Raw genomic sequence first — 21,504 nt, forward strand, 5'->3', positions numbered from 1 at the left:
ATCATGAATGAACCTGTCGCTGCTCCTGAGTCCCTCCCACCACCAGTGCTCTGCGCACCAAAGGAAAAACAAACGGCAGCCAGGCACTGGTGGAGAGATTCTGAAGCAGTGGCGGTTTCACTTAATATACCACTGGGTGAAACTGATCACCCCCTGGCCATCATACAACTGAGTGAGGAACTGCCAAAGGAAAGCACCTGGTCATGTGTCTGTGACTATTGGTTCAGCACAAAACCCACTCTCTGCTAACAGAACACTGCTTTCCTGTTTCATTGCAAAGAGTTGGGCTGTTCATGTACTGTGATAGCTCCATGGGGACCCAAGCTGGCACCATAATGGCAGTGCCCTTGAAGTCCTGCGAGGCTGCAGCAAAAATAACTTCTTGCAACATGTGCAAAGATGGCAGCAGTTTTTGAAGGATAAAAATACCTAAAATGCTAGGACTCGGTTGCAATAACAAACAATCTTTAAAAAAGACGGGACTAATGTATACTGGTGAGCTATAACGTTATCAATGTGTTATAAAAATGTGACACCAGGTGGCGCTGTACAGCAGTCAATGGAAAATTGTGCTGAGAGCTATATAACTTATTTTTAGCGTTTTTTAGATCAGTGTAGAACCAGCCTGAACTGATGTCATGAAGCAATAAAGAAAATTTGTAACTGACCAATAAAGTACATAACTATTCAATTAGGCTAACTACAGTTAATAACAATGTAACCATATGCCATAAAGTGCCCACCCCATCCTGCAAATCAGTTCTCATCAATCCTCACAAGGATCCTGACTTTTATGGATGAATACAGAATTCATTAATATTTGCAGAGAGCTCCAATTTTTTGATAAATTTTGATAGGCCCTAGCACAAAACCTGTGATGTAGCAGTGGCAGGTGCAACTATGAAACACTCATCTAAGGCTGCAACCTGTTGTTTTTCTCTCAAACATCTCTGCAATAGAACCCTTATTTTAAGGATATGTACTATTTATCCCCTTTTTTACAGCCTGTCTACTGAAGGTGTGGGGAACCTGTCGCCTCCTAGGTTTTGCTGTACTACAACTCCCATCACTGGGACTGATGGGAGTTGTGGTTCAGCAACTTCTGGAGGGCAACTGTTGCAGTCTTATGCAGTGCAATCCTGTTTGTGTCTACTCAGGAGTAAACCATATTGAGCCCAATGGTACTCCCAGTGTGGCCCTGACATTCCAGTGAATATATATACTGTACATTGAAGCAGGGATCAAAATGTTGCTACAAATGCCCTTTCGGGGTAGAACACTGGGCTTCTGTTTTTGAAATGCCAAAAAAGCTGTGCAGCTGTCAAGGAAGGAGGAAAATAGTGGATATAAATGAAAAGGGCAGCAGCTGGTCTGAGTCTAATTAGTCGAACTAAAGGCTCTCTCCCCACCCCCAACTCTAACCTTACTCTCTACTATGATCGAAATAAATTAAAAAATTGTCCAGTAGCACCTTAGAGACCAACTAAGTTTGTTCTGGGTATAAGCTTTCGTGTGCATGCACACTTCTACTATGACGGCGCTGACCCATCGACAGAGCAAGATCAATTTTCTGAGGGGCACGTCAGGGTTATTTCAAAGCACGGCGTCGAAAGGGAACCTCTCTTCTATACGCTTCTCTCCCACCGCACTTTTCTCCCCCCACTTTCAATCGGAACCGGAAGTGAAGGCTGCGCGGGTTAGCCGCGAGCGTTCTCTGCCCCTCGTGTACCTCTTTGGGGCGATTGTTGCGTTCATAGAGATAGGTGGCGGCGTGGAGGAGAGGGAAGCCCAGCCTATCCGAGGGAGGGAGGAAGCGGTAGCCACGGCGATTGGCTGCAGCGGGTCACGGGGCGGAGCTTGGATTGGTTGGGCGGAGGTCATGTGGTGTGGAGGCTGCATCTGGCGGCGGCCGTGGTGGTGGTGGGAGACAAATAAACATGGAGGCCATTTTCCACGAGAGGGTAAGCGGAGCGAGCGGTCCTGCGGCTCCCAGAGTGGCGGCGGCGGGGGGCCTGTGTGGGAAGCGGGAAAACCTTTCCTGCGAAGAGAGGGGAGGTTCGAGGGGGAAGCCGTGTGGCTTCGGCTCTTGCCGTCCGACTGGCCGGTCCAAGAGCTGTATTGGAAGCCGCCTGGGGAAGCCTCTCCGCCTGAACACAAGTTTATGGACCTTCTGTTGTGTGAGGGGCGACGGGGGTCCTCGTTTTGGGACGCTTCAGTGGCACTTAGTGGGGAGCAGGTTAAGCAGAAGGGTTCCCTAATCCGCAGACCTTCCAAGGGTCCCTATTTTCCAGGGACACCCAATCCCGGTTTTACAGAAGCCGTCCCGGTTTCTGATTTGATCCCCGAATGTCCCGCTTTTCCTTAGGGCGTCCCTATTTTCATCGGAGAAATGTTGGAGGGTATGGCAGAATGTCCCTCTTTTCTTTGGAGGAATTTTGGAGGTATGGAGTTATCCGACCCCCCCAAGCCGTATGAAGGCAATCTTGTATAGGGAAGTGGGGTGTTTGTTTGTTTTTTAAAATTGTTTAATTATATTTTTATATACGTTGGAAGCTGCCCAGAGTGGCTGGGGCAATCCAGTCAGATGTGTGGGGTATAAATAGTGAAATTATCATTATGGAATGGGACGTCTCTATTTTCATCAGAAAAATGTTGGAGGGTATGAATCCGCCCTAATTGCTTTTATGGTCTCTGATCTTAGTGATGATGATGACAATGACGATGACAATAACAATAATTTTATTTATACCCCACCTATCTGGCTGGGTTGCACTAGCCACTCTATATTTCTATACTGTTGTTGTGTCCTATCACTTGAAAGGTGGGGATGTTGAGAGAGAGATTTTTGAGATCACCCTTGTGTATTGTACCCAACCCTGATATTTATTAGAGGAAGGGTAATCTCGAGTCTGAAAAAAAATAACGAAGTAAACTTGTCTTCCGCCTTTTTCTACTGACAGGATACTGTTGATCATTGGAAATGGCTAATCCCCCGTTAAAGCATGTTCATATAATTGTAAGCTGGGTGGCGCGGAGGGGTGTTTTTCTTTTTATTCCTTGTTGGTGGGGCAAGTGCGGAGCAACTAACCCTGCTGCTAGTGGCAGTGAGTACAAAATAGGGAAGTGGTGGTTCGGCTTGAAGGACAAGGGTGAGTCACAATCCTAGTTTGAAGGGCGCTGCTTAGTTGAAAACATTGTCCACTCCACTGACATCTGTATAATGTATCTTTGCTGTGCCTTAGCTGCTTTACTTGTACAGTATTAAATGATTTTTTTCTGTCCTAAACATATGACCAGCTTGCTATTTTGAAAACATGTGATTTTTTAAATACTTTGATAATAGTGTTGCACATGACATGACTTTCTTTGCTTTTGGCACAACTTTTTCATCTTTCATTTTTTCATGATATCTACTAGTGATAAGGCAAACATGCTTGCCTCCAAGGTACAGTCACCTTATCAACTTACAAGCAAGTGTGATATATCCTGGTCACTCCTGTATTTCACTTCTGGTATAACGTAACTTGATTAGCTTCATGAGTGTATTGTATTGCTTGGGTTAATTGACTGGAAATAATTTACCACATTCATATCCTGTCCTTGCTCCAAGGAGCTCATTGTACCATTCATGGGCTAACTAATTTGATCTCATACAACAACCTTGTAAGGTAGTTCAGACTGAAATGTGAATTTTCAGGATTGAGACAAATTTAAAAGAAATACATTTTTCTAGTCCAACACTCTGTGTGACACCCCCTTCAGTGGAAACAGGACTAGAATCCTCTTGATATTCTTTTCGGGCCTTAAACTTAATGTTCTTATAAATTAACTCCCCCTCCAAGGTTTTGGGTACAGTTTAATAGATTATAGCAAACATATGTGGAAAACACTTCTGTAGACAATGAGGTTACTCAGTACCCCCTTCTACAGCTGTAGTCTCTTATGCCTTCCAAAAAGCAGCTCCAGAGCATTGGTCCAACTTGACAGCGTGAGAAGCAAACTTGAGCTCCATTTTAATGATAAACAGTTCTTCAAAAAAGATTCCACTTCTATGAAAAGAAAAAAAATTGTATGAAATGTTTTTAGAAATTTAAATGCAGAGCTCATGTTCTATTTTCTGAAGTAAGAAGACACAGGGATATAGAAGCCTTTTAGCTAAATCAGTTATGATTATATAAAGGCATAAATATAATTATATGTCTCAAAGATACATCATCCTACACACATTCTTTCTGACAAAACATTGTACACACCTTATTTCCTCAACTTCTAAGCTGGAATGTGACATTGTCGTTCATTGCAAAGCAGCCCTATATACAGGCTGAATGAAAATGTTCTGACATCAACACTTTTCTTGAAGCTGGGAAGTGTTTGCTACTTCATTCTGAACTCAATTGAGCAATTGATGCCCAAAAAATTCAGTCAAGTCACCACTGGCTTCCTATTTGTTCCTTAGTATAGCCCTGAGCCAAGGACTGTTCTCCCATCCCCAGAATTATGCCTTTTAGCCACTTTCTCCCATGCAAGTGAAGAAATGGGGAAACAGGCTCTTTAATACCTTCTTCAGCTGTGAACCACAATAAGTTCTCTGTCCTCATCACAGTATATACAGTAAATGCCTGTGTTTGCCTGTGTAGTAGTTTGTGCATAGTGGCGAGCTCTTTAGAACTCTTAGAGAGCCTCTGTTCATGGTCACACTTGCAGTAAGTAAGCCCAACCATGGTTAGTCACGCTTGTTCTCAGGTAGATGTGCATATGATTGCAGTCTTAGTACGGGAGGTGATGATGATTACAGTGGTACCTCAGTTCAGAAGTCCGTTCTTAAACCAAAGCTGTTCTTAAACCGAGGCGCGCTTTCCCTAATGAGGCCTCCCACCACCGGTGCCCTTCCACCGTTCGGCTTCCATTCGTAGACCGAGGTAAAGTTCGCTAACCGGAACACTACTTCCAGTTTTGCGGAGTTCGTATACCAAATAGTTCGTAAACTGGGCTGTTCTTAAACCGAGGTACCACTGTATTAATTTTTTTCAGTTTTCTGTTGTGAGCAGCAAAAGTGACTGAAGCATGGCAATCCCTGGAAAATTTGAGCGATTGTGTTAAAGCTTCTGTTGCTTTTCCTGCTGAGGAGGATTGGGTTAGAAAGCAAGCAACTAATTTAACTATATATCCCACTATTTAGCGTGCTCTGGTCCATGGGGTCACAAGAGTCGGACATGACAAAATGACTAAACAACAACAGCTTGCAACAGTTGCAAGCCATTAAAAAGGTGCGATAAAAGATGGTGGAAGGAGACTTGAGTCTAGCAGTCCCTTCTGGCACCTGGTGGTCCACATGCCAGGTTTTTCCCTGCAGAGGCAGGGACAAGAAGGAGCTACAAATGGATTTGGGCTGGCTGAAAGTATTGCTTGTGTGGGTAGAGGTAATGTTGCTGACCCTTCAGTCTTCAGTTGACTAAAAAGATTGCTGACCCAAAGACTTAAATATTTTTGTATCGTGTGACCATTAGTATAATTGGCATTGGGAAGTTCAATCAAGCATGACAACCACAATGAAGAAGAGAAGAAAATTCCAATGCCATATATTAGTGAATGGATGTGTGCCTGACAATGTTAACTGCTATTCGCATGCCTGCTGACATTAGGCAGTAGTCCTTGATGGAGTTCTATCTCAGTCTACCTAATAGGAGACTGAGTTATTGAAAATACTTTTTTCAATAGCTTTTCTTATCCATTTTCTCTGCATTTGGAGCAGTGGCAAACTTTATTACTGTATATAATACAGTTGATGTGCATATTTTGTCACAGAATCCAATATGTGCAACACTGTTATGCATGGCCTAGTTTGCTAGCAGCTGCACAGTAAATATGTGGGATCGATAGGCCAAGAGAAGAGAGGCCTAAAGAGGCAATTCAGAAAAGCGCAAGTGGTTGGGACTGTTGTTACACAATTTTTGTGACATGTACCTTTGCAGGGACTTCAGTTGCTGGATAATGCTTCTATAATAAAAATGGAAGTGACTTAAAAGCTCTTGAAGAAATTGGAAAACGGTTTGTTCAACTTTGTCTCTATACCTGTCCATTTTACCGTCAGGAGAGGGAGAGCATTTCTCAAAGTGACAAAACACAGAAGTCTTTTAAAAACACAACATTCCCGCTAAAGCAGTTGATGCTGATTATTAATGAAGAATTCTCAATTCCTTAGGTGTAACTTGAGTTAAGACCTCTCAGTACCTTCCAACGTAAAGCATAGTTGGTTTAAGATAACCTAAATTAGATCTTTCATGAGGTCTGTACTGTACAAGGAGGAAGGCATTCAGGCCCAAACCTCATTTGAATACATGTGTTTACTGTCCTCAGGGCAATTTAAAGGGTCAGTGCAGCCCATATTCACCGATCTTTCTTCAATTAAAAAAAACAATCTATAATCCTGGAACCAACATCATCATCATCATCATCATCATCATCACCATAATCTCTTTATACCCTGCACATCTGGCTGGGTTTCCTCAGCCACTCTGGGCGGCTTCCAACAGAATGTTAAAATACAAAAATCTATTAAACATTAAAAGCTTCCCTAAACAGGTCTGCTTTCAGATGTCTTCTAAAAGTCTAGTAGTTGTTTTTCTCTTTGACATCTGGTGGGAGGGTGTTCCACAGGGCGGGTGCCACTCCCAAGAAGGCCCTCTGCCTGGTTCCCTGTAACTTGGCTTCTCGCAGCGAGGGAACCGGCAGAAGGCCCTTGGCACTGGACCTCAGTGTCCGGGTAGAACGATGGGGGTGGAGACGCTCCTTCAGGTATACTGGGCCAAGGCCGTTTAGGGCTTTAAAGGTCAGCACCAACACTTTGAATTGTGCTCGGAAACGTACTGGGAGCCAATGTAGGTCTTTCAAGACCGGTGTTATGTGGTCTCGGTGGCCGCTCCCAGTCACCAGTCTAGCTGCCGCATTCCGGATTAGTTGTAGTTTCCGGGTCACCTTCAAAGGTAGCCCCACATAGAGCGCATTGTAGTACAAATCGTACCTCTTGTTATGAATGCTTCAGGTTGTGTACAACACGGGTTACGAACGCGCTGAACCCGGAAATAACAGAACGCGTTAATTCTGAGTTCGGCGGTTCGCACATGTGCAGACGCGTCAAATGACGTCATGAGCAGAAGCGCCGAATTGCGTCACGCACATGCACAGACGCGGCGCTTCAGGTTACACACATCACGGGTTACGAACGGGGCTCTGGAAAGGATCCCATTCGTAACCAGAGGTACCACTGTAATCCAAGTGAGAGATAACTAGAGCATGCACAACTCTGGCAAGACAGTCCGTGGGCAGGTAGGGTCTCAGCCTGCGTACCAGACGGAGCTGGTAGACAGCTACCCTGGACATAGAATTAACCTGCGCCTCCATGGACAGCTGTGAGTCCAAAATGACTCCTATGCTGCGGACCTAGTCCTTCAGGGGCACAGTTACATTAGCTCTCCTGGCCATTGGAAGGAGTTAGCAAAGCTAGCAGTTAGACTCAAAATCACCAAACTTTGGAAGTCTGCATCAGGTTGGGTCCCTCAAGGAATGAATGGTTTAAGAGGATGTGAGGCATGGCCTTGTGTGAGCATTAACCCATCACAGGGGTTCTAAAAGGGGTTACAAAGCAATACCATTTTGATGTTGTATAGTCTCGGTTCATACACTTTATAAAAATAAAAATAGCACGTTCATAGACCCTTCGCCCATGACATATGCCTCTGTGTGGTGAGACTACCTTATTGGTATGTGACTTCTTCTTTCCAAATGTCTCTTCTTAGAATCTGTCTTATTATGATATCTGCAAAAGTGTACTGAGCCTTCTGTTAATTTAATTCCCACTGCAATAGCATGCTCCACACAACCATGGTTCTTTGTGTCTTTATTATTTATCTTGTTTGAATGTTGTTTTTGAAAGCTCAATAAACCCGTCCTTAAAAAAACCCAGCATTTGAACAATGAAACCATGGCAAGACATTGTAATGTTTATTTTGGCGTTCTTTTCTTTTCTTACATTTCCATTCGTTAGCAAGAAGGCTCCCTGTGTGCCCAGCATTGCTTGAATAACTTACTACAAGGGGAATATTTCAGTCCTGTAGAACTGTCTTCTATTGCACAGCAACTGGATGAAGAAGAGCGAATAAGGATGGCAGAAGGAGGACTTTCTAGTGAAGAGTATCAAACATTTTTACAGGTAACAGCCTTTAAAACTCTTCAGATGACCTGGCATTAATTTCACCAGCTTGTTTTATGCAAATTTAATATGCTTAAAATGGGATGGGTCTACCAAATATATTTCCTGGGTACCTATTTTATTGGCCTAGGGTGGTTTGTGGTTTACTAAAAATATGTTTAAGCATGAATAAATTGTGAAGAATGGGCATAACTCATTCTCAGCTTCTGGTCCCCCCCCCCCCCGAAGCCTTTCTAGTAATATGGATTAATCACCTTCCCCCTTCCCTCTTTTCCATTTGTTTTTGAACAGCAGCCTTCTGGAAACATGGATGACAGTGGCTTCTTCTCTATTCAAGTAAGCATTCTCCTTGTAGTCTCCGTTCTTAAAAAAAGTGAAATGTTTACATTTTGAAAATGCAGTGTGTTTTAGTGAGAGTTTAATCTATGTTCACATTTTTGAGCCTGTTTAGGAGACAGTTCAGATGCCTGTGGCTGCAGCCCTACAGATAATTTTGATCTTTATATGCCTCTAGTTTTCCAGTAACATTTAGGCAGCCTTATAGTTTTTATAGATGTTTCCTTTAAATCAGAAGTCTTCTACGTACTTGGGGTTTGTGGTTTACATGTATCTTCCAAAGTGGCAAAAGCATTAAAGTGGTGAATGATTCTTTTATTACACAATTGAAATATGCAGTTATACAATTTCATTTTGTTTGGTCACATGAGTTAATTCCCTTCAATTTGTGCTCTTGGTAAATAGATCAGCCCATGGGTCCTCTTAAGGCTTATATTTAATGGAAATATTCCTTCGTTTTTCTGAATGGTGCAGCAAGAAAGTGGTAATTGCAGCTCCATGTTGTGTGTAACAGTTTTAGTGTTTACACTGATGTTTCCTGAATCAGGCATGCAAAATGTGAAAGATGTGTTGACACACACACACACACACACACTGAAGAAACAATTCTCTTGTTTGCATTGTAAGCTGTTTCATGGGTATCTCAGACTAAAAGATGGACTATATATTTAGTAACTAGTGCCAAGAAAATATTGAGTAAATAACTAGGCCCAGGAGCTTCAGATCCGTATACATGACTGTGTGAGAGCTCCACACTTCACATGTATGCTACAGAAAACACCAGTGTTACAAAGAAGAAAGAAATCCTTGAAACTGGCAGACTTACAATTGCAACTTGTAACTTATAATTCCGCTTTTCTTTAAATAGTATTCCTCTTCTTATGCAGGGTGTCTGAGGTGAACTGTCTCTCTGATTTCCCAACTGCCTTTTTCCTAAACAGCTTTAAAAAGTGTGTGTCAAAAACTATTTTGAACTGAAAATGTAAAATCAAATGTATCTGACGTTCTTCAAAAATGTGCAGAAAGTATTTTGGGAAGGTCTCAATAGTAATTCTGGATAGTATACCTCTTGTGCAAATATCCTGACCTGCTTAGAACATGGGTGGTTTTTGTTTTGTATCTTAGAGCATACTAGGACAAAGGGACCGCCACCATCTTGCAGTAAAATCTTTTGTGGTTATGGAGCTAGCTGAATTAGGCAAATCGCCTCTCAATAGCTTGCCAACATACAGTTCAGGCAATCGGAATAAATGAAGTGCAAAACAAAACAAAGTGACAATTGTATAGCTGTTTATAACACCAGTTTAGGAGTTTTATGCCTTTTGAGAATTTCCTCGTCAAATTGTGTATTCGTTATTCACCCTTAAATGTGTTATAAATGTGGTCTGCCGAATGTAGATTCATGAAGGTTGACTTTTGAATTTTCTCACCCCAGTGGTTTCCTTTTAATAAAGCTTAAATTTTTTCCAGTCCCAGCTTTGTGAAAACAATATCTTTGTTTTTATAGTGGCTAAAATGGTTGCATTGCTTAAATTTTATAACTGACTGGTTTGTCTCATGAAAAGTGCTGTTTTTTGACAGGTTATAAGCAATGCCTTGAAAGTTTGGGGTTTAGAACTAATCCTCTTCAACAGCCCAGAGTATCAGAGGCTCGGGATCGACCCTATGTAAGAATTTCTTTTTAGCTCCCTGCTTCCATTATACCAAAAAAAAAAAATGCAAGAAAAAGAAACCCTATCATTTTCCTCAGAGTTCCTTTTGAAAATTAGTATATCAAGTTCTGGTTTTATCCCCTCAGCATTTTCTTTTCCATATTATTGAGACCTTACATGTCCATTTGTCCTCTGAGCCTTCATGACATCTCAGTATCTGTGGCATCACAGAATGCTGACTTTGAATGGTACGTGGCATCATATCTGCTTTATGACATCATGGTGTGTGTCTATTAATATATATGCTTTATATATACAAAAATATCATCAAAAGAGTGCCATCTGAATACTCTGAACCGTCAAAATATTTAAATGATCAAATATCTGATTGAAGTTGTAGCTGAATTCAATAAAATGCTTAAAATACAAAAATGGTGACACCAGTGATAGCAACAAAAAAACCAACCTTTAAAATATGAGCTCTAGTAATTATTTGTATACGTTGTGTTTTTCTTCTTTTAGAAATGAAAGATCTTTTATTTGTAACTATAAGGAACACTGGTTTACAGTTCGAAAATTAGGAAAACAGGTGACATTCTATTTTTTCCCTTGTTTAAAAATTGATGTCAAGCTTGGGTGTCAGAAGAATGTTGCTTTTGGGGCCAAGTATTATAATTGCGTTTTTGACAGCCTAAGACTGTAGCTGAATAACATTCACAGCTGTTTACTTGCATCACAGAACAACCATGTAGTTTGGCATAAATGTGCATAATATGAAGAGCAGCATCCCAACAGCATTCCAGCCTTTGGGCCACAGTTCTTTAAGTCTCCTTTCAAATCACTTGCATGATGGCATCTACCAATACTGGGAGGAGTGGGGAGATGATTGTATTGTTGATTTCTTTAAGAAAGCGAGAATAGGGGAGCACTTCAGTGTTTGACAGCGGCTGCACAGCATGCAAAGAACTAAATGAAATGAGATAGAGTTGTGGCAACTACATTCCACGAGGCAGTTACAGTCATAATGCATTCTCTGTGGGCAGAACAACATTTTTTTTGGGGGGGGGGTACAAATAGTCTTCAGTCTGTCAGACTAAAAAGACAAGATGAACAAATGAGGGGAGCAATCAGTTTGATAGTGCCAGAACACAGTGTTGGGGTTGCTAACACTTTTAGTCCCCTATTGACATCTCCTACTCTAATTGGTAGGTCCCTGTTGTGCTGCTCATTTCTTCTGAGGTCTAGGTGAACAGCCAAATCATGCTACTGTACATAGAATCATAGAATTGCAGAGTTGGAAGACACTCCGAGGGGTCATCTAGTGCAACCCCTGCAGTGCAGGAATCTCAGCTAAAGCATCCTTGACAGATCGCAGGAGCGTTTTGGCTGACGTAATCAAAACTCGAGAACGTATGGTGAACTGTGCCCAAGCTAGGAGACAGGGCATTGCAAAGAATGAGGCATGACAGTTTCCAGAACATAAAGAGCTTTGGAGACGTAAAAATGCACCCTACATCAGTTCAGTCAAAGGATGTTCTAGGTTGAAAGTTCAGTTGTGGCAATGAAATTTAATGTTAAATTAATTGCTAATAGGTTATACCTTGGAAGTACACAAATCCCACAGCTTTCTTAGTTAGATGCTATTTTGTGACTGGTGTCCAGTTTTCTCTGCCTTTTTATACGGTGTTAATAACTGGTGTATATAACACATAAGGCAATATAAATAACAACACTTCAAACCTTCTTTTCTCACACTGCTCTAAGCCAAAATATTTGAATAAGATATGCAGAGAGGACTATTACTAGGAATACATCTTGATATGGTGCCTTAGAAGTAAAGCAAAGCCATGGTTTGATGTTAAGAGAAGGAGCAGGACCAAACCTCAGGCTCACATGCTTCATCTTTGCTTGCGTATCAGGTTTAGCAATATTTGATTCAGACTTCTGACAAACCAAATATTTGCTAATGGTTTGATGGGTTCAAACAAAATGGCACACCGTGATTGACAGTTTCTGATCTCTGTGCTTCTACCTGCTCATTTTTCCAATTCAAAACCAGTTTTTGGCACTAAGGCTGAATGCCCCCAAAATCTACTCAGTAAAGCTGACACCTCTGTGATATCAAAGCATTGCAGCTGATTTCTCTGTGGGTTGTCTATTCAGTACATTAGTCCCCTAACCTACAGATTGATCAGTGTTCCTAGACAGAAGCAACCAGAGTACAGTGGTGCCCCGCTAGACGAAAATAATTCGTCCCGCGAAAATTTTCGTCTAGCGGGGTTTTCGTCTTGCGGAGCGGCAATGGGAGCCGCGCTCCGCAAAACGAAAAAAAAAGACGAAATTTTTTCGTCTTGCGAGGCAGCCCCATAGACTTTTTCGTCTAGCGGGGCAGCCTCCCGCTAGACGAATGCTTTCGTCTAGCGAGTTTTTCGTCTAGCGAAGCATTCGTCTAGCGGGGTACCACTGTAGTTGTATGGTACAGTGGTACCTCTGGTTACGAACTTAATCCGTTCCGGAGGTCCGTTCTTAACCTGAAACCGTTCTTAACCTGAGGTACCACTTTAGCTAATGGGGTCTCCCGCTGCTGCCGTGCGGCGTGATTTCTGTTGTGTGTACTCATAGCAATTACATATAGAGCAGACAGGTGTTTGCCATGTACAAAAATAAATGGACGAAATCACATGTTAACTGCTTTTATTTGAAATCTTTTTTCTAAAATTACAGTGGTTCAACTTGAATTCTCTCTTGACGGGTCCAGAACTAATATCTGATACTTATCTTGCACTTTTCCTGGCCCAGTTACAACAGGAAGGTAATGCTAACTTTGAAATACTGAGCCCTGTTATTTGAAAGCAAAATTCAAAGGCCAACCAATGATGTTCATTGCAAGAAGTCTGTCTTCCTCAATTTTATGAATAAAACAATGATATCCACTAAGTGTACTAGTTATAATGAAGGGAAGACAGAATGCAAAATACTGGCAAACGACAGTTTTATTCTCTTCCCTATTCCCCCTCCTCTTTTTTTTTCTTTGTAATGTTTCTTGATAAGTTATGGTCTCTCATATTTTGGCTACTTGCTTTTACTTTCTTCAGGCTATTCAATATTTGTGGTAAAGGGTGACCTTCCAGATTGTGAGGCTGACCAGTTACTGCAAATGGTTCGGGTGCAGCAGATGCAGCGGCCAAAATTGATTGGGGAAGATACATTGCAATCAAGAGATCAGAGGTAAGGTAAATAAAAACTTGTATTTTAATCAGTGTTGAGTGTTGGCTGTGAGTACCATTGAACCCTGAAAGTAAGCAAGGAAATACAGTAAGAGATAACAACTACCCTTTTGTAGCAGGAGTGAGAGTAATTCGAAACGTCTTTCTCTCTGCCTGCTTTTATCTGCAAAACTCTTTTATGTAGGCTAGAGATGAACTCCTTAGCTTCCTTGTCCCTGAGTGTTCACTTGCCACTGCTTCCAACTTTGTGGCTGTTGTCCTCCACACAATACTAAGTAGGACATATATTTCCCTATGCCACCTTATCAGTGGGAAGGTTGTATAAGAACAATAAAAGGTACAGGCACGCCCCCAATTGACGTGTGTTCAATATGTGTCTGATAGTGTATATGCGCATCACACCAAACCCGGAAGTAACCCAGAAACGTAATAAAAGACGCCCCTAAAAAGGCGGAATGTGGGCAGAGTAGGTTGTGGGGGCAGAACGGGGTGTTTGCAGGCTTTTTCAATTACACCCAATTTCATGGAAGCGTACTATGACACAGAACACAACCCCCACGCAAATCAGGGGTTGCCTGTATATCAAATTTGGAATTACAAGTTTTACGTTATGTCTGTATAGTGCACTGTTGGGGGGTGGGGGGAACTTCATTTGTATAGAAACTCTAAAGAGCATAGCTATCCATTTGAATGCAAATCTACCAAGGATTCCAAGCAAAGAGAGCTGTTGCAAAGAGCCCACCCATGATGATATTCACCCATCTTTCCTCCTGCCACACCTCTGTTGAAAGGCATCCTCAGTTATTAGATTCATACTAACCATATTCCATATCTTAAGTCAGCACAGCATTTTGAGCTCTGCTTACCTGTTTAGCAGGTTTCCAGAATGGCAAAACATCACTTGTCTCTCACTACATAAATGCCATCAGTTGTGACTCGTAAAGAAATGAATGCTATGATGGAGAAAACCCAACTTGATGGAGGGAGCGCCTCCCTCTTCCAAAATTATTGACGTGAAGAAAACCCCATTGCCTGTTATCCTCTATTATGTTCCAAGCTACAGCTGGGAATGCAGCTTGAGAGTTATTTTGATACTTGGCATTCTTTTGTTCAAAGTAGTTCCATCAGACTCCTCATGTTTTCTACTCTTCCTACTGTTGCATGTGCTATGAGGGGGGGGGGAATAGATGTTTGAATCTTTTTTTAAAACAGCTCTTAAATGTTTTTCCCACTGCTTTGGAAATGTGGTAGAACTTGAAACCATTGACATTAGAGTGAAGCCATTTTTAACTTTGTAATCCTTGCAGGGTACAAAAAACAGACCTCGAACCAGCTGTAGATGTTAACCCTCCCTTCGATGGTACAGGCATGTTAGATGAAGATGAAGAGAATTTCCAAAAAGCACTTGCTCTCAGCAGACAGGAAATAGATATGGAGGATGAAGAAGCAGATCTCCGTAGGGCCATTCAACTTAGTATGCAAGGTAAAATGCTCCTTTAGTTCGCCACCCCTGGAATGCCCCCTCCTTGTAGGCCCAGCTGTCACCAGCCTTTTTAAAATAATTTAATCAACAGGCAAGACTTTTTTTATTCTCTGAAGACTTTCCGTGGGTGATTGATGATGATTTTTATTTTTTTATACTGCTAATTTTTTTAGGAGGAATTTGGATTATAAACCACTGAAAAACTAAATAGAAGAGTAGAAAATTACAATCATTTTAAATTTAATCTGCTCTATCCCAGTAATGGTGTATGTGCATGTTTTAATTTTAGGAGGCGGGCTTAGAAGTGGTTTCCCAGATTCTTGCACACAAAACGTCCCACATTCATCTGCAACAAGCCACTCTGAAGCCCTTACATCAGAAGAGCTGCGGCGGAGAAGACAGGCCTATTTTGAAAAGTAATGTAGACACTGCAAAGTGGGATTTGTTCGTAGCAGTCCCAGAAGTATTTCATTACTTGGCCATTGCATTAAGTAATACCAGTGTTTTACTGGTACCTGTAACTTCCTCTCCTTGGCCTCATCACATTTGATTGATTTAAGATCAGTTAATATATGCAAGACTATTTTTACATCAGTGATTGTCTAGTAAATGCTTCCTCAATTCTGTAGATGTCTTGATTGCTTTGTAAAAACATTCAGGTGGGTACTGTGTTCATCTCCTGCAGCAAAAAACAACAACTGTGTGTTGCTTTTGATTCATTTTATTCTTGGTTGTGGCACAGGAAAGGGCTAGGTTTTAGAATTGGGTAGATATTTTTTACAAAATGTATATAACTGACTATCAAAAAAAGCACTGCTACAGCTCATCACACTTGTTAGGTCAGTACTTTACAATCTTAACACAAATATTGTTCCATTACTGAAAAAGAAAATGAACCAAACTAAGGGTTTGCATCCGATGTCACACAAGCAGAATTCTGTACCGAAAGGTCCCCACAAAGCCCTGGGGCAGATTTGGAGGGGGGAGGACGATGGGAAGAAGATGTCCTGTTGCACAAGCAGAGGTCTGCGAATGGGAAATCTGTTCCACTCAGGCAACAGCAGCATTGAATGAAACTCTTAAAGCCAAGATGGCAAAGCAATGAACAACGCGGGTAGCAGGCCTTTATAACATCGCCACTGGCAGATCTTGCTGTGAATGTTATTTAAACTGGTATGTATGTGAATAAATATTTACCCTTACTTTACAACATCACAGAACTTGTTTAGTCAAAATTAAAACTGCAAATTTAGATTCCACTTTTAAAACTATTATTGACTCTTCTAGACAGCAGCAGTTGCATCAGCAAGTTCAGAACCCAGGTTTCCATGTTGCACCAGTTACAAATTCAAATACACTGGTCACTGATCCAGGTATTACTTTTTTCTATCATATTACCATATATGTGTTACCTTACTGTTCTGCCTACTTTTTTCTACATGATGTTTTCAGATGTCAAGGAAAAAACAATTATCTGACTTTTAGAACACATCTGAAGGCAGCCCTGTTTAGGGAAGTTTTTAATGTTTGATGTTTTATTGTGTTTTTACTATTCTGCTGGGAGGCACCCAGAGTGGCCAGATGGGTGGGGCATTATCATCATCTTCCTGTTAATGAAGCTAGGATCTTTCTTACTTGGTGGGTCATCATTTCATCATTTGACTTGGGAAGATTTGGTATGGCTATCTGTATAGTTTAGCAGGTGAATGAATGATAGGTGCATGTTTGTGTATTTTCTACTAACTGTCCAGCCTCGTGTTTCAGTCAATCAAGAGGGAATCTAGAGCAATGACTAACTCATCATTAGCCGTGACTGCAGGTGCACCTGTAAAGAATAGAAAAAGGAGAGACTGGTTGTCAGAAGTGCCAACCATGAATATTTGCTGTAGCTCAACACATTTCAGAACTGAAGTTCTTCAGGAGCAATCTAGAGATAATCAAAACTGTAAAAGACAACTATTGATGTGTAAACAAATCACTGTACCATGGATTTTGAAGGGAATCCGTCCCGGGAGTCCGTTCAACTTCCAAAACATTCGGAAACCAAGGCGCGGCTTCCGATTCGGAACCCGCATAACCCGCCTTCGCAAACTGGAACACTCACTTCCAGGTTTGCGGCATTCTGGAGCCAAAACATTCGACTCGCAAGGCGTTCGACTTCCAAGGTATGACTAGTTACCCAAAGAAGCCATCATTTAAGACCAGTATAACAAAGAAAACAATATAAATTGTTAGAACTACATTAACAAGCTCTTCAGTTCTGACATGCGTTGATCACTAGTTGGCACTTTGGATAACTAGTTTCCCCTCCTACTTTTTTTTTGGGGGGGGGCGGGTTTGCAGCCATAAAACACAATGGGGTTGCTTACAGTATATTATCACCAGTGAGGGCCCAGAGTACCCCAGCCATACATTCTGTTTAATCTCCAGAGCAAGCAAGTCTGATTTCTTTTTTGATACCACATTACAGGGAAGAAACTGATATGGAGCACTATTTTAAAAGGCTCCTTTCTTGGAATTCTCCATACTGTATTTGTTGGATCAAGACAAGTGCAAGTCATTATTGATCTGCTTGTTACATGCTCTAGTAGCCAGGATAACCCTTCCACCCCCACCCTCTAGCAGATGGGTGCATGCTGAAAAATTAAAAAAAACTCAAGTGCTATTAAGATCTGAGCATTTTATCAGGGAAAATGTATAATGAAGTCAGTAAAATCTAAAAAGAGAAATGACATATACATTTCCCCTTTTTATAGCTGTATTTTAGAACCTAATGTATTTTATCTTCTATTTTGCCAGGAGGTGATATGAGTGAAGAGGATATGCTTCAGGCAGCTATGAATATGTCCTTGGAAACTGTTAGAAACAGCTTGAACGCAGAAGAAAAGAAATGACAAAAATTCCTAGGTTTATTTTATTTAAACACTAAATCCTGTATTAATCCTATGCGAGTGGTATAAAGGTAGGGTTCATTTCACTGATGTACCAAAGCAGGATATAGCCCTAAAACCTATGGGGCTGAGGATCAGAATTAAAAGGCAATTGCATATAATAAAAATAAAGTCTTCTCACCTCAAGGTTTTAGCTTCCCCATGCCACTAGTTCTAATCAAGATGGTAAGATTTGCTGCACGTGAGCGAAAGGATTACGTATCAGTTTGTTCTAAAATCTCAATTCACCTTCTTCCTGATCCATAGGTGTTCAGGGTAAGTTAGTGATTCCTGCAAATAGTTGTATGGGGTAGGAGCCCTGTTCAGTTGTGATGGCGTATTCTTGCGGGTTTCTGCACAGCAAAATCAACTGTACCCAGTTGCACAGAGGTCCAGTCCTGAGGCTTTTCTGTTGGGATGCTAGCCAGCATTAGGTGACAGCTGCAGCTTCATTGGCTCACGTACATGCCTTAAGGCATTCCAAACACCTCTGTATTTTGGATATGTTAAGCCTATATAAATATAAATTTGCCTTTCACTTCTGAAAGATATTTCTGTTACACAGTTTTTTTAAAAAGGAAAGTTGGCTTGTATTCTCAGTCCTTCCCATGCAAACTATTTTAATAGACGAAATTAAAGTTCTTTTACCAGTATAAGAAAAGATGCAAAAAAAGGTCTGTTTCCAGAACTAAATCAAATAACGACATTTTGATTGTTTTAAGGACTGCAAGAGATACAAACTAACAAGCCCATCTTGCATCTTTTTCCACTGTAAATATTTTTCCTTTTTTTGGAGGAGGAAAGGGAACGTTTTCATTTGTTATACTCTTTCTGCTAAATTTTGGGCAGTTCTGCCCTCAATGCACTGTTTTAGCACTCTGTGATTCCCTGAACATTGGTTGAATAGCTGAAGTAACAAGTTGTGGAGCATATTTCAGAACCGGTTACTTTAATTCCTATTCTGTTACATGGGAATTGTTTTCCGATCCCTCGTTTTATCCTTTCTCCCCGTTCCTGTGTTTCTATACAAGTGTTAGACTGGATAAGCAAAAGAAACTGCCTTACATTGAGTTAAACCATTGGTCTATTTAGTCCAGTACTGTCTCCTCTTGACTGGCAGTGGGTTCTTAAAGGTCTCAAGCAGAGGTCTTTTCCATCCCTGCTACCTGAGTTTCTTTTAACTGGAGAAACCTGGGGTTAAACCTGGGACTTTCTGCATGCAAAGCATGTACTGTGTCACTATGCTAAGGCCTTCCCAGAATTCCAGGCTTCTTTTTTTAGGAGTAAAGAAGATAAGGAAACGTTTTAATGCCATGACTTCAGTGCCACCTGTTAACATGCATACCTGCTTTCTGAAATGAACCCTGCATGGTTACCTATGTGTTAAGAATGGATATTCATAAATGAATGTGGGTGGGTGGGTGTTCTATCAGATGTTAATGAATGTCCTCTACCTGTAAGATTTTTGCCGCTTTTCATGAATGGCCTTTGTTCATGCACCTTACAGTTTTTTTTTTCCTATCGTCGTGTCTGTTACTGAGGAAAATGGGGGAGCAAACTTAAGAGCTATTTTTTTTATTCTGTTAGTTGAGGTATACAAGAGTACTACGGGAGGATGACCACATTTGGCATTCTGTATTACAAAAAACAGTTTTAACATTTTTATTTTTATTTTGTAAATGGTGCTTTAAGCATATATTATGTTTACATATGTATCTTATGACTATGGTATTGGGATGTTTACAGTGTTCAGACTGTATACTCTGCTTAAACCATAGCCATTTGCCAGGTATACCAAGAAAAATATTGCAAAACCTATTGTTAATTTCTTTTGATAATGTTTTCAAAATTAATTATATTATTGCACCATCTTGAAGTGTCATCCTTAGCTACTGAATGATAGATAACTGTATGCAAATATATGGTACGACAAAGGAATACATTACAAATAAGAACACTTGGATTTTGATAATGTTTGTTTACAACAGTGAGCTTTAGATGCTTGGCTAGTTATAGAAGCTGAATCCCATTTATCTTACTTGCATGCTTCATGTTTTGTTGATCTCTCTAAAAACCACTGCATAAGTATGGATAATGGGATTTGGCCCTGAGGGTAAGCATTACTTTTAAGAATGCATCTAACTTTACCATTTCCATAAACTTAAGGCAACACTGTTTTGCGCTACACAATTTACTTGATTTATTAACAGGAGGAAATTAGCTTGCCAAACTTAATGCACATTGTTTTTAAAACTTATGCACCATTAGTTACATAAAGCTGTCTGTGTTGATTTTTTTGTTTTTGCTTTTAAGGTATTACTTGAAAACAAATATGCGAATGGATTCATATAAAACATGAAATCATACCAGTCTGTAAAAATGATGATTTTTTTCCTTTGTACTTTTCCAATAAATCGTGTTCTTTTGAACAAGTTGAATCTGGTGGAATTTAGGGCCACTTTTTTTTCAAGATACTTTTACTTTAGTGCATATATCCCAAGAACAAAAGATACATGGACCATATCAATTATGGAAGGTGTGCAGAGGTTTCTAAATCTACCTTTCCATTTAGAATACAGCAAAGATGGAGGTCTGTTGTTGCATAATTTATATAGAGTACAGTTGTGGTTCAATCTTACACACACCTTACAAAATGGATGCTGTACATGTATTTGTGTAGCCGTTAGTTATTTTGAAACACAAGACTTCTTTATATGGAAACAAGACTTGCAAAAACTATTTTTAAAATGCTTTTTAAAGACATGGTAGCAGCCCCTGACCTTGATATGCTGCTGCATCGTCACAGACCTAGTCATCTAACTAAGGGTTATGTTAACAGAAAGCCTTGAAATCTTTAATTTGAAAATCTTACATGAACTCTCCCCATGAGTTTGGACTGGTTTATGAACCAAACCTGTTGTCCAGTAATGTCAGTGTCAGAACTACCTGAAGCATGGGAAGCATTGAATGTATCTTCTGTTCATTTCATAGCCTAATTTCCATATTGGGAGAATGTAGAATCAAGTTCTGGCAGGAAGGTAAACAGATTTCTTTCAAAGCCTCTAATGTTAAGCCGATATGTATTGGATACTTGTCTTCACGTTCTAGCCACATTCTGCGTTAACTTTGACTAGGCTTTTTGATTCAGCCATCTTTTCTCTTAATCCTGTTGAGCACGCAGTGGATGTATACTTCACCCACCAGCACATTCATTATCTTCAAAACCAGAATTAAGTCAGCAGAGTGTGTGTTGGGGTGTGCCTGTGCAACTTCTGTAACTAAATAAGTTGATACTGAACAACCCTGTTGTAGACAGTACTATTTTGAGAGAGGGAGCAGGTGGCGCTGTGGTCTAAAGCAGAGCCTCTTGGGCGTGCTCTGTCTCAGCTTTTGTCAACCTAGTAGTTTGAAAGCACGCCAGTGCAAGTAGAAAAATAGTTACCACTGCGGTGGGAACGAAAACAGCTTTCTGTGCGCTCTGACTTCCGTCACGGTGTTCTATTGCGGCAGAAGTGGTTTAGTCAAGTCATGCTAGCTACATGAACCACCCGGAAAGTCGTTTTTCACTGGACTTATCCGTCCAGGGGTCCTTTACCTCTTTTGAGATGACACAGCTGATGGTCCTGGTTGGATGTGCTGAGCCCACGACTGGGAAAGAAATCTTGCA

At 40.8% G+C, this 21,504-nt stretch overlaps 1 protein-coding gene across 6 annotated transcripts; it reads left to right on the forward strand.

The window, feature by feature from the left end:
- Positions 1–1,864: 1,864 nt before the first annotated feature.
- Positions 1,865–20,279, forward strand: ATXN3 (ataxin 3). Of its 6 annotated transcripts, none has more exons than XM_033140946.1 (11): positions 1,865–1,961; positions 8,049–8,209; positions 8,501–8,545; positions 10,127–10,212; positions 10,720–10,786; positions 12,922–13,009; positions 13,293–13,425; positions 14,732–14,907; positions 15,197–15,323; positions 16,195–16,280; positions 17,707–20,279. In XM_033140946.1, exons 1-11 carry the CDS (start codon positions 1,880–1,882, stop codon positions 17,799–17,801), a joined length of 1,146 nt encoding a protein of 381 aa, XP_032996837.1. In that variant the 5' UTR covers positions 1,865–1,879; the 3' UTR covers positions 17,802–20,279. The 6 variants fall into 6 exon arrangements, with proteins under 6 accessions (XP_032996837.1, XP_032996845.1, XP_032996884.1 ...); XM_033140954.1 differs by having other exon boundaries at positions 8,504–8,545; XM_033140964.1 differs by having other exon boundaries at positions 1,880–1,961; positions 8,045–8,209.
- Positions 20,280–21,504: the final 1,225 nt, after the last annotated feature.

Source organism: Lacerta agilis, chromosome 1 (genome assembly GCF_009819535.1).
Source record: "Lacerta agilis isolate rLacAgi1 chromosome 1, rLacAgi1.pri, whole genome shotgun sequence".
NCBI classification, from domain to species: Eukaryota; Metazoa; Chordata; class Lepidosauria; order Squamata; family Lacertidae; genus Lacerta; species Lacerta agilis.